This window comes from Pelophylax lessonae (assembly GCF_965119305.1).
Source record: "Pelophylax lessonae genome assembly, chromosome: 13".
Taxonomy (NCBI): Eukaryota; Metazoa; Chordata; class Amphibia; order Anura; family Ranidae; genus Pelophylax; species Pelophylax lessonae.
The window spans coordinates 158,259,578-158,283,557 of record NC_138780.1 but is presented as its reverse complement, the minus strand read 5'-3'; the positions used below and the strand labels follow the sequence as shown (position 1 = coordinate 158,283,557).

General features: G+C 46.5%; 1 protein-coding gene across 1 annotated transcript in view; it reads left to right on the top strand.

Moving 5' to 3' along the window:
• Positions 1–23,980, top strand: part of TDRD9 (tudor domain containing 9) — a 789,496-nt gene that overhangs the window by 612,167 nt on the left and 153,349 nt on the right. Inside the window, exons 25-26 of the mRNA XM_082275596.1 lie at positions 12,674–12,763; positions 22,841–23,101. Coding sequence (XP_082131722.1) covers positions 12,674–12,763; positions 22,841–23,101 — 351 coding nt within the window. The remainder of the gene's footprint in view (positions 1–12,673; positions 12,764–22,840; positions 23,102–23,980) is intronic.

Here is a 23,980-nt window from a genome sequence, read left to right as displayed (position 1 = left end):
CAATACACTCGTATATAACTATTGGTGATTTTCCAATTATCTTGAAACATGCATGGACTACCACTGCTGGGCTTATTGAAAGTAATGCGATATTAGAAGTAATTCTTCTGACCCACTATACATTCAAGGCTGAATAATGTTGCACCTCATATGAGGGAATCAATGTATCCTATTTGTTTGCTTGTATGGAAACTTGGGACCATACAAGCAACCTATATCTAGGCAATTACTCCTTTGGAACTTGTCTCATAAAAACCAAAAAACCTCTAACTATTGCGGTATATGATGACATAAAGTAGAAGCCCCTTCCCTGTGTTTGGTATATGTCCATGCATCTTTCTGCAATGGGTTTCTTCCCTCTTTTATATACAAACAATTCTATCCTCACCTATCTGTGTATCAACATGCACCGGGTGTGACTATTTTCTACCGATAATGGTTTGATATATTATAATTAGCGCACTTTCTATATCCAACTTAGATACAAATACACAGGAGCGTTTGTATTTACACTCCTTGTGAACATCGGCTCCCCCATTTATGAGCTCAGTGACCGTCTTTCAGTCCTCCTCGTTACAGTACCCAAAAAAGTTCAGAATATACACTGTACAGGTATGTTCATATCCTATACAGATATGTTTTCTTCATCATGTATATATACTGATGCCTAAAAAATTAGTGTTATCTATTTCATACGGTGTGTGTCCCCACATGTGTCCCAATGGCTATCCTCTTGCCTACCCATCGAGCCCCCTTCCCCCTGATGGCTAGAACAATAATATCATATGTGTGGAATGTTTTTTCTTTTACATTGACATTGTATATCACATATAAAATGCATTATTCTCATTTATGGAATATGTAGTAGACAATACATTCTGTTTCCTTAAAATTACTTATGTTTTCACACAGACAAAACAATTACTAAGCTCCAGACGAAGCTTTCACCGAGAAGGCGAAACATGTTGAGCAAACTGTCATGAGTAATGTATACTATATATTTACTGTAAACTTCGGCCGACTCTGCTGACTGGCACCCTCAGCATCGAGGTGTCTGCCGGCAGCTTTTGTCTGCTTTGAAGTATATTACATTGGATGTATGCATAATACAACTTGTTCTGTACATAACTATTCCTATACTATATGAAGGTCCAGCACCTCATGCAAAATCACATCTGATACTGCTGACCGTTTTCTGGTCTCATGTTCAATGTAGATTTCTTTCATCTGCTTGTATCATTAAATGTTTTTAAAATGTTTGTTTAATAAAAAGCAATTTTATGAAAATTCAAGTGCCCGAAATCCTTGTCTCCCAATCTTTCCATATCCAATAATTCAAATGTAGGATAGGGCCCTCTTCAGATGATATATATAATGACCCAGACTGCTGCTGTCTGGTGAGTCATGTGCTTTTGGAAATACAGACGGACAATGCTACCGCGGTGGCTTACATCAACCACCAAGGGGGCACCAGGAGTGCTCGAGCGGCCCGGGAGGTGACCGACATTCTGTCTTGGGCCGAGACTCATGTCCTGGCGATCTCGGCAGTTCACATTCCGGGTGTGGACAATTGGCAGGCCGACTATCTGAGCCGCCAGACCCTAGACCAGGGGGAATGGTCCCTACACCCGGAGGTCTTTCAGATGCTGTGTGCGAAGTGGGGATCCCCAGATGTGGATCTGTTCGCTTCCCGGCTAAACCGAAAGGTGGAAAGCATCGTGGCAAGAACGCGCGATCCGTTGGCGGACGCCTCGGATGCGTTGGTGGCCCCTTGGCATCAGTATCGTCTGATGTACGCCTTTCCTCCGATTCAGTTACTATCCCGGTTCCTTCGCAGATTGGCCTCGGAACCGCACATTGTGATTCTGGTGGCACCGGACTGGCCTCGCCGGTCCTGGTACGCCGACGTTGTTCACATGGCAGTGGCACCTTCGTGGCGCCTGCCTCTGCGGGAAGATCTTCTATCTCAAGGTCCGATCTTCCACCCTGCTTTACGGTCGCTGGCTTTAACGGCTTGGCTGTTGAGACCCAGGTCTTGAAGGACAAGGGTCTATCTCCTGAGGTTATTCCTACCCTGATCAAGGCTAGGAAATCTTCCTCTGGTAAGATTTATTACCGTACCTGGAAGGCCTACTTCACCTGGTGTGAGTCCAGGGGGTTTTCTCCTCGTTCTTACTGTGTCGAGGATCTTGGCTTTCCTCCAGTCTGGAGTGGATCAGCGCCTGGCGCTGGCCACAATAAAGGGCCAGGTGTCAGCACTGGCGGTCCTTTTCCAACGCCCTGTGGCGTCTCATTCCTTGGTGCGCACCTTCATTCAAGGTGTGCGACATTTGGCTCCTCCTAGAAAGGAGCCTTTACCTCCATGGGACTTGAATTTGGTCCTGTCCGCTTTGCAGCGTTCTCCCTTCGAAAATATCAGGGAGATATCGTTGTCTCTGCTGTCGAAAAAAGGTTGCTTTTCTTGTGGCGATCACTTCTTCTCGTAGAGTATCAGAACTGGCGGCGTTGTCTTGCCGTTCCCCTTACTTGATAATTCACAGGGATAAGGTGGTTTTGCGCCCACCCCCATCCTTCCTTCCCAAGGTGATCTCTGCTTATCACCTTAATGAGGACATTGTCCTGCCTTCGCTTTGTACGAAGCCTAAACATCCGAAGGAGATTGCCTTGCATTCCTTGGATGTTGTTAGGGCGATCAGGGTTTACCTGAAGTCTACGGAATCCTTTCGGAAGACGGATTCCCTCTTTGTCCTTCCTGAGGGACCTCGGAAGGGCATGGCTGCATCCGCAGCAACTATTGCCAAATGGATCAGACAGACCATTGAGCAGGCTTACGCCTTGAAGGAACGGGTTCCGCCCTTCCCTGTTAAGGCGCACTCTACCAGGTCTTTGAGTACTTCCTGGGCCTATTGGCATCGGGCCTCGGTGGCCCAGGTGTGCAAGGCGGCTACTTGGTCGTCGGTGCACACTTTTTCCAAGTTCTACAAAGTAGACGTTCTGGCATCAGCTGATGCTTCCTTTGGCCGCAAATTTCTCAGTGCAGCTGTGCCATGATGGACCCTTGGTTTTTTTCCTGGGTCCCTGGCTGTTGGCATTTGCTTTCCTGGGCTGTTGCTCCTGTTGAGCATTGTTTTGTTGTTGCCCAGTTGGTTCTTACAGTGCGTGTAAGATTCTTTTCTCTGATGTGGGTACTGCGTTGCCTTTTCTACGGTTGCGTCTCCCACCCCTCATGTCTATACTGCTTTGGGACATCCCAATTGTGATGACTTAGAGGAGGCGGCGACTGTCGGAGGACGTAAGAGAAAACTGAATTTTTGTAAAATCTTACCTGTAAAATTCCTTTCTCTGAGTCCTCCGACAGTCGCCGCCTCCGCCCCTCTTTTGGGGTTCTTATTACCTACTGCTATGCTACCAAACTGAATTGGGAGTGGTGATGCAGGGGGGGTATTGACCAGATGGGACAGCCCCCGTGGGTGTGTACATGCTAATGCCTTTTGTCTTTTGACTAAGTCTATATGCCTAGCTATTCCTACGGATAGGTGGACAATACCCAATTGTGATGACTTAGAGGAGGCGGCGACTGTCGGAGGACTCAGAGAAAGGAATTTTACAGGTAAGATTTTACAAAAATTCCCTTATTTACAGTTAGCTGCTTGACTGCTGTTCTGAAAACTTCCTCTTTAACCTCTTCCTTTCTGCTCTGGGGGTTCAGTGCCTCTGTATCTTTCACAGCCATTTCCATCACTGAAGCTATCTCAATTGCCTTTGTAAGGGTAAGATCTTTCTCTGTCAACAGTCTCTTTTGGCTAGACTCACTATTTAGTCCCATGACAAACTTATCCCTCAGTGCAGTCGGTAAGTACTCCCCAAAAGAACAGGTTGAGGCTAGTCTGCAAAGGGCGAGCACATAAGCCTTAATATCTTCACCTGGCTGTTGCTGCCGCTGATAGAACCGGAATCTTTCTGCAATCTCTAGTGGTTTAGGCTGGAAGTGATTTCCTAACAGTGCCAGGCTCCCTGCCAAAGTCTTAGTTGCTGGTTTTTCAGGGAAAAGGAGATCCCGAAGAGTGCCATATGTCCTAGCACCAACCACTGTCAGAAATACTGCTACTTGCCTGTCGTCTGGGATGACATTTGCACAGAAATACTGTTCCAGTCTTTCAATCCAGGAACTCCAGGTTGTCTATTCTCCATCAAATTCACTTAATGTCCCGATCAATGACATTTTCCTGCTGGGCTCTGTGGGTGTTTGTATCCAGCTGACAATCCAGAGTTATTTTTTTTTCGTTCTTTCTTTTCTCACACGGATAGTAACCTTGTAAATCCCATCCTCGTCCCACTGTTATATTCTCCATGTTGTGAGAGACACAGGACTCTGGTCTGGAACAACGGATGTTTATTCTGGACTCACTGTACACTACAACATGCATTACAGGACAGCTCTGTATATCAATGCATCTCTTACATGTGTCCAAGATGGCCACTCTGCCCCTTGACCCTTGTCATCACTCCTGGGTGGAGCCAGCCTTAAAGTGACTGCACATGTGAAATCCTTCAGGTATAACTCCTTCCATCCATCTATCCCTAAAAAAAAAAAAAAAAAAAACACAACAAAACGAGAACAGGCATAAAACAGTAACTAATAATTGTCCAATACAGTCCTCCAACTCAGGAGATTTACATGGCTTCTTCCTGTGTCCGGATGTGAGAACAACTTCCAGGGACACTACGGGGAGAAAATGGCAGCAGATCACTTTCGGCGGGCCCGTCGATAGTCTCGTAACTGGTCTTGCAGTTCAAACCGGTCAGGAGGGCGACAGGGTCGTTGAGGACGGGCACACAGGGCCTCGGGGCTGGAGGAAGAAGGGCTGGCCGGAATGGACATTGACCCTTGTCATCACTCCTGGGTGGAGCCAACCTTAAAGTGACAGTACATGTGAAATCCTTCAGGTATAACACTTACGCTCCTCCACCTTCCATTTGAGGATGCCCACAGATGCTCAATAGGTTTTAGGTCTGGAGACCTGCTTGGCCAGTCCATCACCTTTACCCTTAGTTTCTTTAGCAAGGCAGTGGTCGTCTTGGATGTGTGTTTGGGGTCGTTATCATGTTGGAATACTGCCCTGCGGCCCAGTCTCCGAAAGGTCAGGGATCATGCTCTGCTTCAGTATGTTTTTAGTACATGTTGGTATTCATGGTTCCCTCAATGAACTGTAGCTCCCCAGTGCCGGAAGCACTAATGCAGCCCCAGACCATGACACTCCCACCACCATGCTTGACTGTAGGCAAGACACACTTGTCTTTGTTCTCACCTGGTTGCCACCATACGCTTGACACCATCTGAACCAAATAATTTTATCTTGGTCTCATCAGACCACAGGACATGGTTCCAGTAAACCATGTCCTTAGTCTGCTGGCGGGTTCCATTTTTAAATAATTTTTTCTCTTATGTCCTACAGTCGCCGCCCACTCATACAGTCTTCACCAATGGGGTATTGACTTCCCTAGCTAGGCAAAAGACTTGTTAAAACAAAAGCATTTCCATAGACACACCCATGTGGGCTGTCCCACTGGTCCAATACCCCCCCTGCAATGGCCACCCCAACTCAGTTTGTCTTCTGCCTAGTTCAGGAGTAGTCAGGCTTCCCTGTGCTGGGGCTACAGTCTCAGCCTTCTTCTTCTTCTATTTTATGATTTTATTTTCTAAAAATGTCTTTTTTTCTTTGCATTACTAGCTGTTTATTTTGTCAGCTTTTAGTTAGTCGGATCTTCGGATGAAGATGGAGTTTGCGGAGTCGGGAATCGGACTGGTCGTCCTGGTTATCCAGGAAAGGAGGATCAGATGGAATCCCAGCCCGCCATCAAGCATTTCGCAGGCTATGTGTTCGCCCTGGCCTCACAAACGACCCATCCCTGTCCTTAGGGATGCAGCCTTGTGAGGTGGCTACTTCACCGGACACATGCACAGTTCGTCCGTGCTCTCCTGGTGTCCTGCGTTTTTGGCTGGGGGCACTCCCCTGCCATCTGAGGGTGGGCGGTTTTCCGTTCAATGTGAGGCACCCCACGCCATCTGGTACAGGTAAGTACACTCTGTGTGGGGCCTCTGTCTGGGGTCGGCAGTCCTCTGTGTCTGTGGTGTCCCCTATGTCTGTGCGTTTTTCTCTTACGTCCTCCGACAGTCGCCGCCTCCTCTAAGTCATCACTATTGGGTATTGTCTTCCTATCCATAGGAATAGCTAGGCATATAGACTTAGTCAAAAGACAAAAGGCATTAGCATATACACACCCATGGGGGCTGTCCCATCCGGTCAATACCCTCCCTGCATCACCACTCCCAACTCAGTTTTAATCTGCCTAGCGTCAGGAATAGTCAGGCTACCTTGTGCTGGGGCTTCAGTCTCAGCCTTCCTAATCTTTTATTTGATTTTCTTTGAAAATGTCATTTTTTTCTCTTACTTTACTAGCTGTTTATTTTGTCCGCTCTAGTGTTTGTCTTCTCTTCGGATGAAGATAGATCATGCGGTGCTGGGATTCGGACTGACCGCTCTGGTTTTCCAGGGCACTGAGGGTCAGATGAACCCCCAGCCCGCCATCGAGCGTTCAGCTATGGTTCGCCCTGGCATTACGAACGACCCATCCCTGTTCGCTGCAGGGATGCAGCCGTGAGGTGGCTACCTCACAGGACTCGTCTGCGATGCTGCAGCGTCATGTCCCTGGCTCACGGCACTCCCTGTCAGATGAGGACAGAGGTTTATCCGTGCATAGAGGCTCCCCCACGCCATCTGGTACAGGTAGGTACTTTTCTGTGTGGAGCCTCTGTCTGGGGTGGCAGTCTGTGTTGCTGTGTGTCCCCATGTCTGTGCCTGTGTGATTCCCTGTGCGATTCCTGCGGGGTTCGCTTGTGCAGATCTGTATGTTTGCCGGGGGTCCCTGTCCCTGTGTCACCTTAGGTGCATGTTTGGGGGTGCCGTCTGTGCTTGTGCGGCGACCGCTGCGGGGCAATTTCGCACGGTCCGCCATATACTGTGGGCACACGTGTATAGCTCCTCTGGGGCGATTATACATGTCATTTTGGCGCCATCCGCCGCCATTTTGTGGGCGGTGGAACGATCGGTCCGACCGCTTGTCGGCGGCCATTTTGGCGTAGTCTCCAATGCATTCCTATGGGGCAGCCATTTCCCGGGGTCTGGCTTATAGTCCAGCCCTCCCTAGCAGCACTTCCTTTTTCCATCAGCAGCAAGGACACTGGCAGCAACGCTCTGCGGGCTCTGCAGGTTATCGCTCTCATTCTCCCTCTGTATATCGCTTCTGGCTCAGTTTCTTTTCTCCTTTGGGGGTCTTTCAGAGCTGTGACAGTAGCGGTGGTCTGCGCACACGCAGCGCTCTTAAAGGGGACAGTACACTGTTTTTTGCACTGTAGTTTGTTCTGATAACTTGAGCCAGGAATTCTCAGGAAAGCAAGTTTCCTCTAGCTTTAGTGGGGTGGCCCCGCTGCGACCTGATCTGGCTGCTGTAGTAGCAACCTTGGTAGCAAATATGGAAATGCTGATGGCTGAACGGGCTGCGAGAAAGAGGCCCAGGTTGTCTCTCTTCTGATTCAGATGGGGATTTGGCTGCTGCTGCTGCGAGCGTGCCCTTCTCAGGGGGAGGCTGAACTGGAGGGTGTTGATACATCCTCCCCAGGGTCACCTGAAGAACGGGCGACCATGGATGAGTTGATTGTTTCTGTAAAAGAAACCTTACATTTGGAGGATGAGCCCAGTCCTCCGGGCGTTGTGTCCTCATTTGGGACGCACAGGACCCGCGAGTCTGCGCAGGTTTTTCCCTGCCCAGCGGAATTTCATTACACTGTTAATGAAGTGTGGCGCACGTTAAAACGTCCATTCCTGGTACCTAGTCGGTTCAAATTGCTTTATCCTTTTGCGCCGGCTACGGAATCACGATGGTGTGTGCCTCCACAGGTGGATCACACTGTGGCCGTGTTGAACAAGGCTACCTTGGTTCCTATGGAGGATACCCCTTTTTTCCAGGATCCCACGGACCGGAGGTTGGAGTCCCTTGCCCGCCATTCCTATACGGTGGCGCGTTCGTTGCTCAAACCCATTTTCGCGTCCGTTCTGGTGGCTCAGGCGGTGGCTGATTGGACTAAGTTTCTTAGGAGCAATCTCGTGTCTGATGGTGTTCCGCCTGCCCGGCTGGAAATGGTGGATCACATCCACCAAGGAGTCATGTATTTGTGTGATGCAGCCTTGAATGAGGCCCCCTTGGTGGCTCGCCTCTCTAGTGTCGCAGTACTTAACCGGCAACTGATATGGCTGAAGAGCTGGTCGGCCGACCAGTCCTCACGGAAAACAGTTGCTGATTTCCCCTATGCTGGCTCTCGCCTTTTTGGCGAGGCTTTGGATACCCTGGTGAAGGGCGTCACGGGGGGCAAGAGCACCATGCTGCCCCAGAACCCGAAGAACAAGTCTTTCCGAGGCAAGCAGGGTTCTGTGCCTAGATCCACTCAGGGGTCCTTTCGTGCCTTTCGGAACCAATCCAAGGGCAAGCCCTTCAAGGCCCAGGGCAACCAGAAGAAGCCCTGGGCGGGTAAGCAGAAGGCCGGCAATGCTGGCTCTGAGGGACAATCCGCCTCTGCCTGAAGGGGCGCCCTCACCCGTTTCCGGGGTGGGGGACGTCTGCGCGGTTTCCTCCACCCTTGGCTGTTCCGGATATTGGACAGGTGGGTTCAGGAAATCATTCGATCAGGTTACAAGATCGAATTCCTTTCCCGGCCGGCGGACAGATTTTTTCCCTCCAATCTCCATCTGCTTCCGGGGCGTCTGCAGGACTTGCATCAGGCGGTGCAGGACCTGCTTGCTCAGGGAGTGATTGTCCCGATACCTCATCGGGACAGGTTTCGGGGGTTTTATTCAAATCTTTTCACTGTGCCCAGGAAGGAGGGCAAAGTGCGTCCTATTCTGGACCTGAAAGCACTGAACCGCTTTGTGCGTGTTCGGAAATTTAGAATGGAGTCCCTCCGTTCGGTGGTGGCTTCCTTGAGCCCAGGAGAATTCCTGGCTTTGATAGATCTGAAGGATGCGTACCCGCACATCCCCATCTTCGAGGGTCATCAGCGGTACCTTCGGTTTGCTATCGCAGAGGACCACTACCAGTTTGTGGCGTTACCTTTCGGTCTCGCTATAGGCATTGCGGTCCTGGGTTACCTGGACGATCTGCTTCTGAGATTGCGTGCCAGTCAGGACCTTGTGCGCGATCTGTCCATCACGGTACAGACGCTCCAGGAGTTCGGATGGACCATCAACGTTCAAAAATCGGCGTTGTCTTCATCGCTTCGCCATTCCCTATCTGGGAATGGTTCTGGACTCTGCTCAGGCAAAGGTGTTCTTGCCGGAGGACAAGCTCCGGACTTTGCGGGACGAACTCAGGTCCCTCAGGGACAATCCGTCCTCGTCACTCAGGACCTGCATGCGGGGCCTGGGGTTGATGGTGTCGGCCTTTGAGGCGATCCCCTTTGCTCAGTTCCACACGCGGGCTCTCCAGACTGAGTTCCTGGCCAGGTGGGACAGACTTCCTCAGTCCTTGGATCTGGATGTCTCCCTGAGTCGCCAGACCAGATTGGCTCTTCTATGGTGGATCCAGTCCCCGTCGGTGGCGGAAGGCAAGTCCTTCCGTCCGTTGGTGTGGACAGTGGTTACCACGGATGCCAGCCTGTCGGGCTGGGGTGGAATCCTGGGCAACCTGTCTGCCCAGGGCACTTGGGCGGAGGAGGAGTCCTCCCTCCCGATAAATGTGCTGGAACTACGAGCGATAAAACTGTCTCCTCCAGTGGTCGGAACGTCTCCAGGGCTTGCCTGTTCGCGTACAGACGGACAATGCTACCGCGGTGGCTTACATCAACCACCAAGGGGGCACCAAGAGTGCTCGTGCGGCCCGGGAGGTGTCCGGCATTCTGTCTTGGGCCGAGATTCATGTCCCGGCGATCTCGGCAGTTCACATTCCGGGTGTGGAAAATTGGCAGGCCGACTATCTGAGCCGCCAGACCCTGGACCAGGGGGAATGGTCCCTACACCCGGAGGTCTTTCAGATGCTGTGTGCGAGGTGGGGATCCCCAGATGTGGATCTGTTTGCATCTCGGCTAAATCAAAAGGTGGAAGGGTTCGTGGCAAGAACGCGTGATCCGTTGGCAGACGCCTCGGATGCGTAGGTGGCCCCATGGCATCAGTATCGTCTGATGTACGCCTTTCCTCCGATTCAGTTGTTATCCCGGTTCCTGTGCAGATTGGCCTCGGAACCGCACATGGTGATTCTGGTGGCACTGGACTGGCCACGCAGGTCCTGGTACGCCGACGTTGTTCACCTGGCAGTGGCACCTTCGTGGCGCCTGCCTCTGCGGGAAGATCTCCTGTCTCAAGGTCCGATCTTCCATCCTGCTTTACAGTCGCTGGCTTTAACGGCCTGGCTGTTGAGACCCAGGTCTTGAAGGACAAGGGTCTATCCCCTGAGGTTATCCCTACCCTGATCAAGGCTAGGAAATCTTATTCTGGTAAGATCTATTACCGTACCTGGAAAGCCTATTTCACCTGGTGTGAGTCCAGGGGGTTCTCCCCTCGTTCTTACTCGGTATCGAGAGTTTTGGCTTTCCTCCAGTCTGGAGTGGATCAGCGCCTGGCGCTGGCCACGATAAAGGGCCAGGTGTCCGTACTGGCTGTCCTTTTCCAACGCCCTGTGGTGTCTCATTCCTTGGTGCTCACCTTCTTTCAAGGTGTGCGATATTTGGCTCCTCCCAGGAAGGAGCCCTTACCTCCGTGGGACTTGAACTTGGTTCTGTCCGCGTTGCAGCATGCTCCCTTTGAAAACATCAGGGAGATATCGTTGCCTCTGCTGTCGAAAAAGGTTGCTTTTCTAGTGGCGATCACTTCGGCTCGCAGAGTGTCGGAGCTGGCAGCGTTGTCTTGCCGCTCCCCTTACTTGATACTTCACAAGGATAAGGTGGTTTTGCGACCACCCCCATCCTTCCTTCCCAAGGTGATCTCTGAGTCTTTTTGACCTGTTAGGGACCTGCTTACCATCTATACTGCACCGGAGACACACAGAGAAGCGCTGATTCTGCCTAATTGGTTTTAATCTGTGCAAGCAGAACTATTTTAACACAGTCAGAGACTATGCAAGTATGTATTTACCCAGAATTTTTATTCTTTTTCTTTTAAGATTCTACAAAGTTGTATAATATATTTAAATGCCTCTAACATGTCTCTATGTTGTTTTCATTGTAGAAATCTATGTGCAATATTTTATATTACCCCTGAAGAAGAAGCGAATAGCTTCAAAACGCGTTGCGAATTTGACTGTGAATTTATTGCACGTTTCTGTAGCTGTTGCATTTTGCTATCTGCCTGCCTATATCCATGCATTTGTACAACATTCGTTGTTTTTAGACTTTCTATTGTTATCAATAAAATTATGTTACTTGTTTAAACATTCTACATATATATCTTTCTTCTACTGTACTGAGTGCCTTAAAAGTCCCAACCCCTTAGGGGAACCCTTTCTCTTTGTTTTCTTGTTCTCCCGGGATGTGGCACCTCCCCCCTACAGGGGGTTTTTTGGCCGAGGACAACCCCTTGCATATTTTCTGGTATACTACGGTTCTCCCATACAAATGTGTATAACCTATAGACTTATTCCCTGAACCAAGACTTTTTGTGGTTTTACACAAATACCAGTGTATTCCTACATGCACAGAATATTTCATTTTTATGGCCACCTGTACACTGCACCCGGGGGTTCCTATTCCTGGAAAAAGCCAGAATTTTCCATTTTACAGCCACTAAAACGCTGATGTGCATGTGCTCTTGAAATTTCAAGTGTCTGGCTGTTGTAGCAATGATCCTTAATTGAATTCTTGAGTAAATGTTTTAATCCATGAAAATATTTTCCAATAACCGTTATGAAAAAGGTAAATTCCAGAGTTTTCTGGCATTAAAGTGGTTCTAAAGTCTTAAGATTTTTTTTTTTTTACCTTAATGCATTGTAAGCATTAAGATAAAAAAAAAACCCTTCTATTGCACAGGATTCCCAGCACTTACCACCGCAGTTTCCTAAAGTAGTAAAAATGAATGTGCTCACCAAGAATTGTCAGAACTCACCCTTGTATCAATCCTAGCAGCTTTACATTGCTGAGAATAAGATTCAACAATTAAATAAAAGCCAAAACGCACTGGAGGACCATTCATTAAGACAGCAAATGAAAAGAAGCAATATTGTATTTGCATAGTGGGGTTCAGCATATCACAATGTTGTGGTTAGAGCCAGTTATAGATCCAATGTCAAAGGAGCAATCTGCCCTCTTCTGGGCGGCCTGAGGGGGGGAGTATTGCAAGTTATACTGCAAGTCTGTATATAAGAAACTTTGAAAAATATCCACTATTGGCTTTGACTGAAGGGTCACCTGCCTCTATTTACATGTTTTGGGTTCTGTACCCCTTCCTCAGAATATAATACGGTTGCTTTTTTTTTTTTCATTTTTTCTTTATCTTACCCAGGAATTCTTTCACAGTTTCCTAGAAGAATTGTGCTCACATACAAGTGTTTTGAATCTTTGTAAATTGTTGGTAATACTCTCTACCTCTTCACTTAATGTACTTTTGGGTAATTTTGTTTAATTTTCCTCTAGGTGTTTTTTGTGGACTATGGCAATCAGTCGAAAGTTGAATTGAGCTCTTTGAGGACAATCCCTAACCATCTTCTGGATCTTCCTTTTCAGGTCAAGTTATGTTTTTTTTTTTTTTTTTAAGTATTTGTAAACTTGAAAACAGAAAAAGATGAGATATGATGTTATCATAGAAAAGACCATTGTTCAAAGCAGAATCAACATGAGTACAAACAAAAATATGCATAACCAATAGTTAAAGCGGTTGTAAACCGCTGCAATTTTTTTTTTTTTTTCCTGCAAGGCAAAGGCATAACGTGCTAGTATGCATCACATAGTAGCACATTATGTTAAACTTGCCTGAAAACGAAGCATTCCGCCGATGCGATGCCATCACTTGAGGCAGCGTCCATCTCAACCCGGTCTTCCTTCCGGGTTCACGGCTCAGAATGCGCGAGTGATGAAACTGGCTGCTAGGTCAGTAAATATCTCCTAAACGGTGCATGTTTAGGAGATATTTACACTACCTATAGGTAAGCCTTAATATAGGCTTACCTATAGGTAAAACCTAAAGATGGAAGTTTACTTCCTCCTTATGGAAATTGCACCCTTCAGCTTGGGTTTGCTAGCAGAGGTTATGGAGCAAACAAGGCAGAAGGTAAACATCATGGGATTCATCTTGCTGTAATAGTGGAAAATAAGAACAGCGCCACTCTAAGTGCAATAAATTCAGTACTTTATTTGACATCTAATAATGCTGGGTACTCACAAGATAGAGCGATTAAAAAACATGGTTAATGTGTGTAAAAGATCCATTATTCCAGTGCCTGGGTGAGGGGGGGCTGATGTGCTCCAAACAAGTCCGTCCGACTGCGGGAGTAAGCAGTATCCGGACCCCGAGGACACCTGCAACGCCTCCGGCGGCGGACTTCCGGGTTGGGCGTGGAACGTGGGCGTGATGACGTAGGCGACGCGTTGTCGGAGCATGCGCTCCTTCCTCAGGCCTCTAAACCTGCCATCTTGGAGAAGGGAATTATATAGGGGAGGAGTGCTCGGCTGCCGCAGGGTCCTAAGAGGAGTCCAATGCAGCAAATACCCTCACTGAGGACACCTGGACGGCAGTTCGAGCCTTAGAGCTAAGTGGGTAATGTTGAGTGTATACACAGAGTATACATAAATGGATAAAAGTGGTCATATACTGCAAACAGGATTACTAGAGAAAGAAAATGACAGACATGGTAAATTAAAACCTAATATGTCTGGAACCGATCCTAATGGCAGCAAAAAATAATAATAAAAAAAATTTAAAAAATATATAATATATAAAATAAAAAATGAAAAATAAAAAATAAAAATAAATAATAAAAAAAATAAAAAAATAATTAATAATAATATAATAATAAAAAAATATATATAAATGGATGATGAAAAGCTGGATACAAAATTAAAAATAAAAATAAACATACAAATAATAATAATAATAAAAATGAAAAAAACGAGAAAAACTTTTTTTCGTTTTTTTCATTTTTATTATTATTATTATTATTTGTATGTTTATTTTTAATTTTGTATCCAGCTTTTCATCATCCATTTATATATATATTTTTTATTTTATTTTATATATTATATATTCTATATTTTTAATTTTTTTTTTTTTTTTTATTATTATTATTTTTTGCTGCCATTAGGATCGGTTCCAGACATATTGGGTTTTAATTTACCATGTCTGTCATTTTCTTCCTTTAGTAATCCTGTTGTTTGCAGTATATGACCACTTTTATCCATTTATGTATACTCTGTGTATACACTCAACATTACCCACTTAGCTCTAAGGCTCGAACTGCCGTCCAGGTGTCCTCAGTGAGGGTATTTGCTGCATTGGACTCCTCTTAGGACCCTGCGGCAGCCGAGCACTCCTCCCCTATATAATGCCCTTCTCCAAGATGGCGGGTTTAGAGGCCTGAGGAAGGAGCGCATGCTCCTACAACGCGTCGCCTACGTCATCACGCCCACGTTCCACGCCCAACCCGGAAGTCCGCCGCCGGAGGCGTTGCAGGTGTCCTCGGGGTCCGGATACTGCTTACTCCCGCAGTCGGACGGACTTGTTTGGAGCACATCAGCCCCCCCTCACCCAGGCACTGGAATAATGGATCTTTTACACACATCCACCATGTTTTTTAATCGCTCTATCTTGTGAGTACCCAGCATTATTAGATGTCAAATAAAGTACTGAATTTATTGCACTTAGAGTGGCGCTGTTCTTATTTTCCAGTATATTGCAAGTTTCTTCTCCACTTGAGAGTCAGCAGCCTTCTGGAGTGCACAGACCGGTGCTTCTTATGGACTTTTTGGACTTTGCCACACAACATCCAGGTCCGTGCATCTTCCTATTTTAATTTTCCTAGGAGGCTATTGAGGTTCATTTTGAGTCCTGTTGCGCCAGTTTTTTATGTTTGATCTTGCTGTAATATTCTGTACACAACAGACCAAGACTATTTTTTTTTTTTTTTAAACGGTAATGTGGAGGAGGGGAGTGGTAATAAAGCGGGAGGGTGTTATAAGGGGGACTTATTGACCAAAGTAGGTGGCCAAGAGAACAAGTGGGAAGAAGAGCAATGGGAGATAAGGGTGGAGTAGGAGGGAGGGAGTGGGGACTGGTGGCAGACAATGGAGTAATGAAAGTAGAGGAAAGAAGGGGGGGGGGGGGAGTTGGAAACAAAAGTACTTGGATATAGAGTAGGGCAACATAGTTTCCTTTGGACACACAGGGGTAGGATCAAACCGAGATCAGATCATTTTGGACAGAAGTTTGATTCGTCTTAAAAATAGATGTCATTCCATTGAAACCAGGTTTTAGTGTAGGTTTCTTGATAGTACTGTGAGGATAATACAAGATACTCCATCCTCCTACTCTACTTTTATTATCCACATTGGAACTGATTGGGTCTTCCTACTGTAGTGAAATAAAAGCTTTAGCCACATTAACAAGATGGCATAAGATGGACTTGCAATATAATGCAGGAATTATGATGTAGGAGTTGGACATTTGGAAGTTTAAAGTCTGTAAATTTCTGTGGTATTCTCACTTTATGCCATAAGGTGATTAGGACCAGAGCATATGTAGGATTGTCCCTCGCTCTTTTTGACATCTCCAGCACATCAGAAATATTGTAAGGGGGTGAAAGAGAGAATGAGTGCAAAACAAAAGGGGTTTATATAACCTAGTTAAGATCTTAAACTTGTCTCTTGAAATCTAACACAAATTGATGATTTCAGGGAAAATTGTTGTATGTTATTGACATTGTTCCAGTGTGAGTCTGTTTTAGACCCTTTTCCCATCTGTGAAGATAACAGGGTCTGCAGTCCTATTCAGGAGAGGCTAATAAGAATTACAGAACATAGTGCATCCTTGATAGGACCAGAATTACTTACAGATGGCCAATATCCAGAGGGTAAAGTGTGAGGCTTGAAAACCTTGTGGGGATAAACATAATTGAAAGGATCCATCTCCTTTCCTTTAGAGTAAACCATGGGTTGCCAAGAATGAGATATAGGGGGATTTTCCAGGCGAGGTCTGAGGTCACAAAAATGTGGGCACATATCTGAAGAGTAGTGCCAATCATGGGATGGTTTTGTAGATTGGAAGGAATTATCTGTAAAGCACCAAGGAGGCCTAATCAGGGAAATGATGGAGGTATTTTTTTTTAATTTTGGCCAATGTAGGTAATTTAGAGCTGAAGATGTCTATTTAAATTTAAAATTTTGTTTTGGTTGACTGTGTACAAAAGTGTAGCCCTAATGCAGATACTGCAAAAAAATTGTGATATGCTCAATCTATTGATAATCTGCAACTTAACCACTTGCTGCCCGCCCACCGTCAAATGATGGCGGAGCGGTGCGGCTCTTGTTCTGGGGTGACGTCATATGAGGGCACCCCAGAACGGCCTCTCTCGCATATGTCCACGGGCACGCAGTGTGGCCATCGTGGCCGCCCTGTGTTGCTAGGACACAACGCGACCCCAATCTTGGTAAAGAGCCAATGACATGGTTCTTTACCCATGTGATCGGCTGTGTCCAATCACAGCCGGTCACATGTAAATGAGGAAGTGCAGTTTATCGGCTCTCCTCACCTCACATTGTCAGAGTGTGTGGCGAGGAGAGCCGATCAGCGGCTCCTCCTTTAAAGGGGAGCCTAGGACAGGTAATCAGGGCACTAATCATCAATGCCCTGATTACTGTAAAGTAAAAAGAACAGTGCCCATAAGTCACCCCAACCAATGTCCAGCAGTGCTCATAGTGCTGCCAGTCAGTGCTTGCTAATCTGTGCTGCCCGTCAGTGCCACCTATCAGTGCGGCTTATTAGTACCTCATCAGTTCCACCTCATAAGTACCCATAAGTGCCACTTCATCAGTGCCCATAAGTGTTGCCTCATCAGCGCACATCAGTAAAGGAGAAAAATTGCTTATTTTCAAAATTTACTCACAGAATATGTTGAACAAAAAAAAAAGTTTTTTCTTATTTTCTGTCATTCCTACCTTTCTACAAGCAAAAAAAGCCACTTCCAGAAAAATATATATTGCGGTATCTAGAAATCCTTCTTTATGTGATGTGAACACAGGCACTTAAAGAGGAAGTAAACCCTCCTCTACAACTTGTACCTATAGGTAAGTCTATGATAAGGCTTACCTATTGGTACTGTAAATATCTCCTAAACATGTACCGTTTCTGGGAGTGCCGTTCCTTCAGAGTCCCGTGCCGTGACTGTCTGCTCTCGTGCGTGGAAGTGACGTCACCGCGGCTCCGGCCAATCAGATGGCCGGATGCCGCGATCCTGGAAGACGGGCGACTGGACATGTCGCCCGTCATAGAGGTGAGTGAGCGGCACTGCGGGGGCTCGTTCTAAGGTAAGTATTGCATAGTGAGCTAGTATGCGATGCATACTAGCTCATTATGGCTTTCTCTTGCAGGGTAAAAAAAAAAATGCACGGGTTTACAACCTCTTTAAAGCCCACAGATTACTCTGTACCTTGCATTCCAGCCTTCCTGCATCCATGACTTGACAATAACCTAGCCTTAAAGTGTTACTAAACCCAGGACCCTGCATTCACTATATCTGGTCTCCCACAGTACATGGAAATGCAATCATTTTAGTAAACTGCTAAAAAACTTTTTCTCATCAGCAGTATATAGCAGTCTTATGACTTCTAGGAGTGTCTGGTTAAAGCTTGTAGGAGGAGTTTTCTTTCTGCACTGACTGTCCTATTAGGATGTAGGACACCTGACCCTCCACCTGGACAGTACTGATTACTTGCACCCTCCCAAGAAAAAAAAAAAAAACAAAATCACTAGCAATACACACCAAAATGAGCATGTGCAGCCTGTCCCCTTGTCAGGAAATATATTTGGGGACAGTGGAAGGAGAAGATCAGAGGACACAGGATCAAACAGCCTTTTTACACAATGCAGAGGATTAACCACTTAGGTTCCACAGTGAGTATAAGAAGCATGTTTTACTGCATATACAGACTGATTTTACTGTTGTGGGTTTAGTAACACTTAAAGTACTCTAAAAAGACAGGTTTTTAGCCTAGTCAACCATTTTTCAAAACCTCTGGCTACACCCATGACCATCTTCCTCTCTTCCTATGGTTTTATCAGTCTTTCCCTATTGAATCCATAGTCCTGCCATCCTTATGCCCTGCTCCACAGCACCCAATGCAAATTGCTTTTCACTGTCTGGACCTAGTCAGAGCTGTCAGTTTACATCAAAGCAATATCTTCGACCAAGAAGACAAATTCCCTATTTATTATATTCTCAGCACCTTGCAGGGTTTTTTAATAACTTCAACTTTCATTCTAACTAAACATGTTACCCCCTGGCGCATATATGTGGCCTCTCGGCGCATGCATGGGCCTTGGCACCGAGTGGGCCCAAATTTGCTTCAATTTATGTAAATACTGCTGTGCCGAGAGCGTGCGCCTTGCACGCTCCCGACAGTTACCGATGGCTAACGGAAAGCTCCTGAATATAAACCCCTCCTTGCATCCTAAACGGCTGGGCTGGGAGGCGCCAGAGCTAAGAGGTAATTGTTCTACTGTGGGTCTTTTTTCAGGCAATTTTTATTGGGTTATGATGTTGTCACACAGGCCTCTAATGGAGATTTCCAATGGCCATTTTAGGATACATTATGCAGACACAGTCCACTGTTGTCACCATCAAGAAATAACCCTCCCCACTCCCATCTCCAGAAATTCTATGCAGCTGTAGGAGGTCAGCAGCAAGAAACAATGAAGGAAATGTGGACAACTTATTTGATATTTCTTTAGCAGAGTAAGTCTTTCCGTTAGGGTCTACATTTATTTTGACTTGGAGAAATATATATTTTCACCAATTATCTTCTTTTGACAGACGCAGCCTCCATCTTCATTAGCCATTGGGTTATGCTAACTACTGCAGGAGTAGTTCTAGGCAGGAACAATTTTAATCCCCACACACCCTCTGCTCCAGCAAACCAGTTTGTTTCTGCCTAGAGAAGGAGTAGGACCTAGGTTTCCTGCTGGGACTTCGATCTCAGTTTTTTATTCTTTTCGGAATATTTTGGTTTTATTTCTCTTTACTTACTTTGCTAGCTAATGTTCACGGGGATCCTCCTGCTGATCTGCAAGCAATGCTGGCTGGGGTTTTGCACTGGATAATCTAGATCCTTAAGGTCTCCCCAGCCTGGCCTACGAGTGTGAGCAGGTTATAGTCCCGCACTAGGCCTCGCCACGACGGTGCCCCTTTCCGGATGGGGACGAGCCTGCGAGTGGATGTTTCGCCGGGATGCCACGACCTGGAACTTCCTGAGTCGAGCGTACCCCTCAGCTGGCAGCACCCCCACTTCGGGTGGGAGGTGGTCTGCCCGGAGCGGAGCCCCACCCGGTCCATGGTATGGTGAGTAAATGTGACCTACCTTGTCCCTTCGGGGGATGTGGGCCCTTTCCTGGGTATATTAGGACCTGGAATTCCTAAAAGATCCACCTAGCCTGTCAGGTACCTGGCCCTATGCCCTGTCCCCCTCTCCCATCCCCACAGGGGGCTATATAACTGGGGCTCCTAGCGTCCTGAGGAGGATGGCAATTGTACCTTACTTCTTGCTAGGTCTGCTTGTAGATCCTTAAAGCCGTTATTTTGGGGGTCCCTGGCCGCATGGCACAGCGTGGGTGCCGCCATCTTAAGTGTGGGCAATGTATAATTTTTTTCTCATTGACTTGTATGGGGCAGCCATTTTTCCTCGGCTTCCTATTTAATTGCATTGGCATCCATTTTTCTTTAGTCCTATTGAGCTACACAGGCAGCATGACCTTTCACATCCAGGCCAAGGTCACTTTCGTTGATTCCTCTTCCTGCTACACAGTCCAATTCAGGAGGTTTTTTTTCTAGAGGTGATACAGTACATGGGTCTTTTTGGGCATATCCCTGCACACTCTGCTGTCAGTTTATAATTAAGGGGGACTCCGCAGATCGCTTCTTACAGTGACAGTACTCCGTTTTTCTGTTACATTGATTATGAAGTCCCAGGCTGTAAATTCACCCTCAGACCCGCTCAGTGTGACACCCGAACTGTCCGGATCGCAGTCGCTGGGCGCGATTTCAGCAGCTCTGGAAAGCCTGGTGACAAAAGTTGATTTTGTAATGAAAAAGGATACTAGCCGAAAACGGCCGCTGCCTTCTCCATCTTTGGTGGGGTTGCCACGGATGCCCCCCTACCTGAGGGGGTCGCTGTCCTCGCAACCGGATGGTGATGAGGACCTGTCTTCAGCTGCAGCGCGGGGACGTTCTTTGGTGGAAGCTCTGATTGCTTCAGTAAGGGAAAATTTAAAATTGGCAAATGAGGCAGGGATGCGGGTGTCTTTTTTGCTCCCGCAAGACCCAAAAGTCGGGCAAGGTTTTCCCTTGTCCCGAGACTTTTCATTATATTATTAATGTTCAATGGCGGCGCATCAAGCACGTGCTAGTAGTGCCTAAGCCCTCTAAACGCTGGTATCCTTTTCCTGAGATGGTTTCCAACCATTGGATGGTTCCGCCTAAGGTGGACCACCCGGTCTCCATGTTGAACAAATCTACTAATGTGCCTGTGGAGGATTCCCCGGTTTTTACGGATCCGGTGGATAGAAGGGTGGCATCTCTTTCCCGCCATCTTCACGTGTTGGAGGGTTCTATTCTAAAACAGGTTTTTGTGTCTGTTTTGGTATGAGACAGTTATGGAATGGATTAAGGTTCTGGAAGGGAACTTGGACCCTGACATAGTTCCCCCTGGAGCTGATGGAACTTTTGGACCAGATGGTTCAGGCCCTGGTGTTGCATCCTTGGATGCGGCTCCCTGGTGGCCTTAGTTTTGGCTGTGGGGGATTGCCCTCTGTCGCATGGTTTGGCTGTAGAGCTGGTCAGCTGACCAGGCTTCCAAGAAAGCCCTGACAGATCTACCATTTCTGGGAGGGCGTTTGGCGACTAGCTGGATGAGTTGATCAAGGGTCTGACTGGCAGAAAGAGTACTCTTCTTCCTCAATCCTCCAAAGGTAAAACACAGCTTCTGGAGGGACTAAGAAGCACAGGGGCAAGCCCAAGGCCAGTCAGCCTGATTCCGCAGGCAATTCCTCTTCAGCATGAAGGGGTGCCCTCACCGTTTCTGGGGTGGGGGGACGTCTGCTCTTCTTTTAGGAACCCTGGACTTCCTTCGTTCAAGACAAATGGGTTCGCAAACTGATTTGTTCCGGGTACAAGTTCGATCCCAAGGCACCCCAAGGAATTTGCCTTGCATTCTTTGGATTTGGATGTTTCGAGCGATAAAGGACTCTTTGTCCTTATGGACGGACCTCAAAAAGGTTTGGCTGCGTCTGCTGCGACCATATCAAGATGGATCAGTTCCTCCTTTCCCTGTAAAGGCGCATTCTACTAGAGTGCCTCTTGGGCTTTTCACCATCAGGCCTCTGTTGTACAAGTTTGTAAGGCAGCGACTTGGTCGTCTGTGCACACTTTTACAAAAATTCTACAAGGTGGATTTGTTGGCATCTTCGGATGCCTCTTATGGCCGCAAGGTTTTGCAGGCTGCTGTTTCGTAAGAGAATGTTTTGTTTCTTTTAGGGTTTTTTTTGGGTGAGCTCCTGTTTTGGTTGAGCTTCATGTTACCCAGTTGGTCAAGTTTAGCCTTTGGAGTTGACATTACTATCTGGTTGCGTTCTTCCCACCCCTCATACCTACACTTCTTTGGAACGTCCTAATAGCTAATGAAGATGGAGGCTGCATCTGTCAATGGACGATGGAGAAAACAAGATTTTTGTAAGATCTTACCGTAAAATCTGTTTCTCTGAAGTCCATTGACAGACGCAGCACCCGCCCCTTTGATATGGGGATGTTTTTCTCTCTTCGCTGCTTTTTTTTTTTTTTAAATGTATCTCTTTATTGAAAAATTTTCCAACATTTATACAGAAAACATGAGAAAATGAAACACAAAGCTTAAAACAACATCCCATCCTCCACTCACCCCACCCCGCCCCCTCACCCTATATGTATTTTTAAAAGAGTAATAGCCCCCTACCCACCAGCTGTGATAAGTGTGCCAGTAAACTTAAGATCCTTTATTATCTGGTGAGCAATTTTTCCGACTACTCTAATCTCCTTCGCACATTCCCTTACACCTCTTTACATACATGATCCAACCTCTCATTCAGCCTACTTTCATTCCCTTATAACCATAATTGGTGTGATTGTCGCTGTTGACTTGTTAACTGTGCTTCTGTGCTAGTGGGTTTTACATTGTAAAGCCCTCTGTCCTCCCACCAGGGTCTCCAAATCTTATCAAATTTCTTTAGTGCACCTTGTTTTATGTATTTTTCTTTCAAAATAACCACATTCATGCTATTTGTCCATTCCTCACTGGTCGGGGGTGAAGCCTGCTTAAAACTAAACTGGTTTGCTGGAGCAGAGGGTGTGAGGGTTATGCCTGTGGGGACAGCCCCGTGGGCGTGGAGATTAAATTTTTCCTGCCTTGAACTACTCCTGCAGGGGGTAGCATAACCCAATGGCTTATGAAAATGGAGGCTGCGTCTGTCAATGGACTTCAGAGAAACAGATTTTACGGTAAGATCTTACAAAAATGTTGTTTTTGTTTGTCATTGGAGCTTTATAATCACACTGTTCCACAATTCAGGCCTTGGAGTTCAAGATCTGTAAGATGCGCCCATCTGCAAAGTCAATGATCTGTGGAGAGCAGTGGAGTCGTGAAGCCTTCTTGAAGTTTAACTCCTTAGTTAATGGTGCTGCTCTTGTGGTGAAAGTGTTTTCCATTGTACATAGTATTCTGCATGTTGATGTCTACCGCAACTTTGAAGATCTCGAGGAAGTCAGCATCAGAGATATACTTATTGCAGATGGTTACGCTGAGTCTGCGGAGGACACCTTTGAATCAAAAGTATGTCATTTCACTGAGCCTTATTGTGTATTTAGTATTCTATATGTTGGTGTTGGTATATAGAAGAGAGCTCTTCTATTTAGGACCTCTATGCACCAGAGAACACATTTACAGCTATGCCTCGAAATCAAAGTGGGGGGGGGGGGGGGGGTTAATATGTCTCTACAATAGATGCGCACTGACTAACAAACACGTTATGTTGTTAAGCCATCTCCCATATAACTCCACCTTCAACCATCCTGCCTCAGACTTTTGCTAGTCACCTAGGGCAGCATTTTTTAACCAGGGTGTCTTCAGGGATACCTTGGCAAAATGCCTAGAAATCGCACAAAAACTGTATACAAGTCAGCAGGTGGATCAAGCCTTCTCTGTTACACAAAGCCACGGGTTTTCTTTGTACACCATTACAACCTTCTCTCTGCCAGTGTCTTAACAACCAATGATGTCATTGGTTAAAAAGGATGTCCGGCACCTGCGCAGCATCCTTGTTTGCCCCTCTCCTGACACTTTCCTTCAGCACCAGGATCACATTAGCTGAGTGAGGGAGAGAAACCGATATATAAGAGAAACATTGGAATACTAGTCGGTACCAGTGTGCAAAGGTGTATTTGGTTTGGAAGAATAAATTACCGCTAATGTTGGGTGTCCTACACATGTTTATGTTGCTACATTATGAAAAACTATTTTTCATATTAGAATGGGGTGCCTCAAGATTTTGTGGAAATTTAATGGGGTGCCTTGACTGAAAAAAGGTTGAGAAACAGACCTAGGCAGTTGGGAACCTCATTTATAAAAAAAAAAAAAAAAAAAAAACTCAATAGCATTTAATTTTTTTATTTAATGACTATACTTTGTACACCTTGCATATTTTTTAATTTG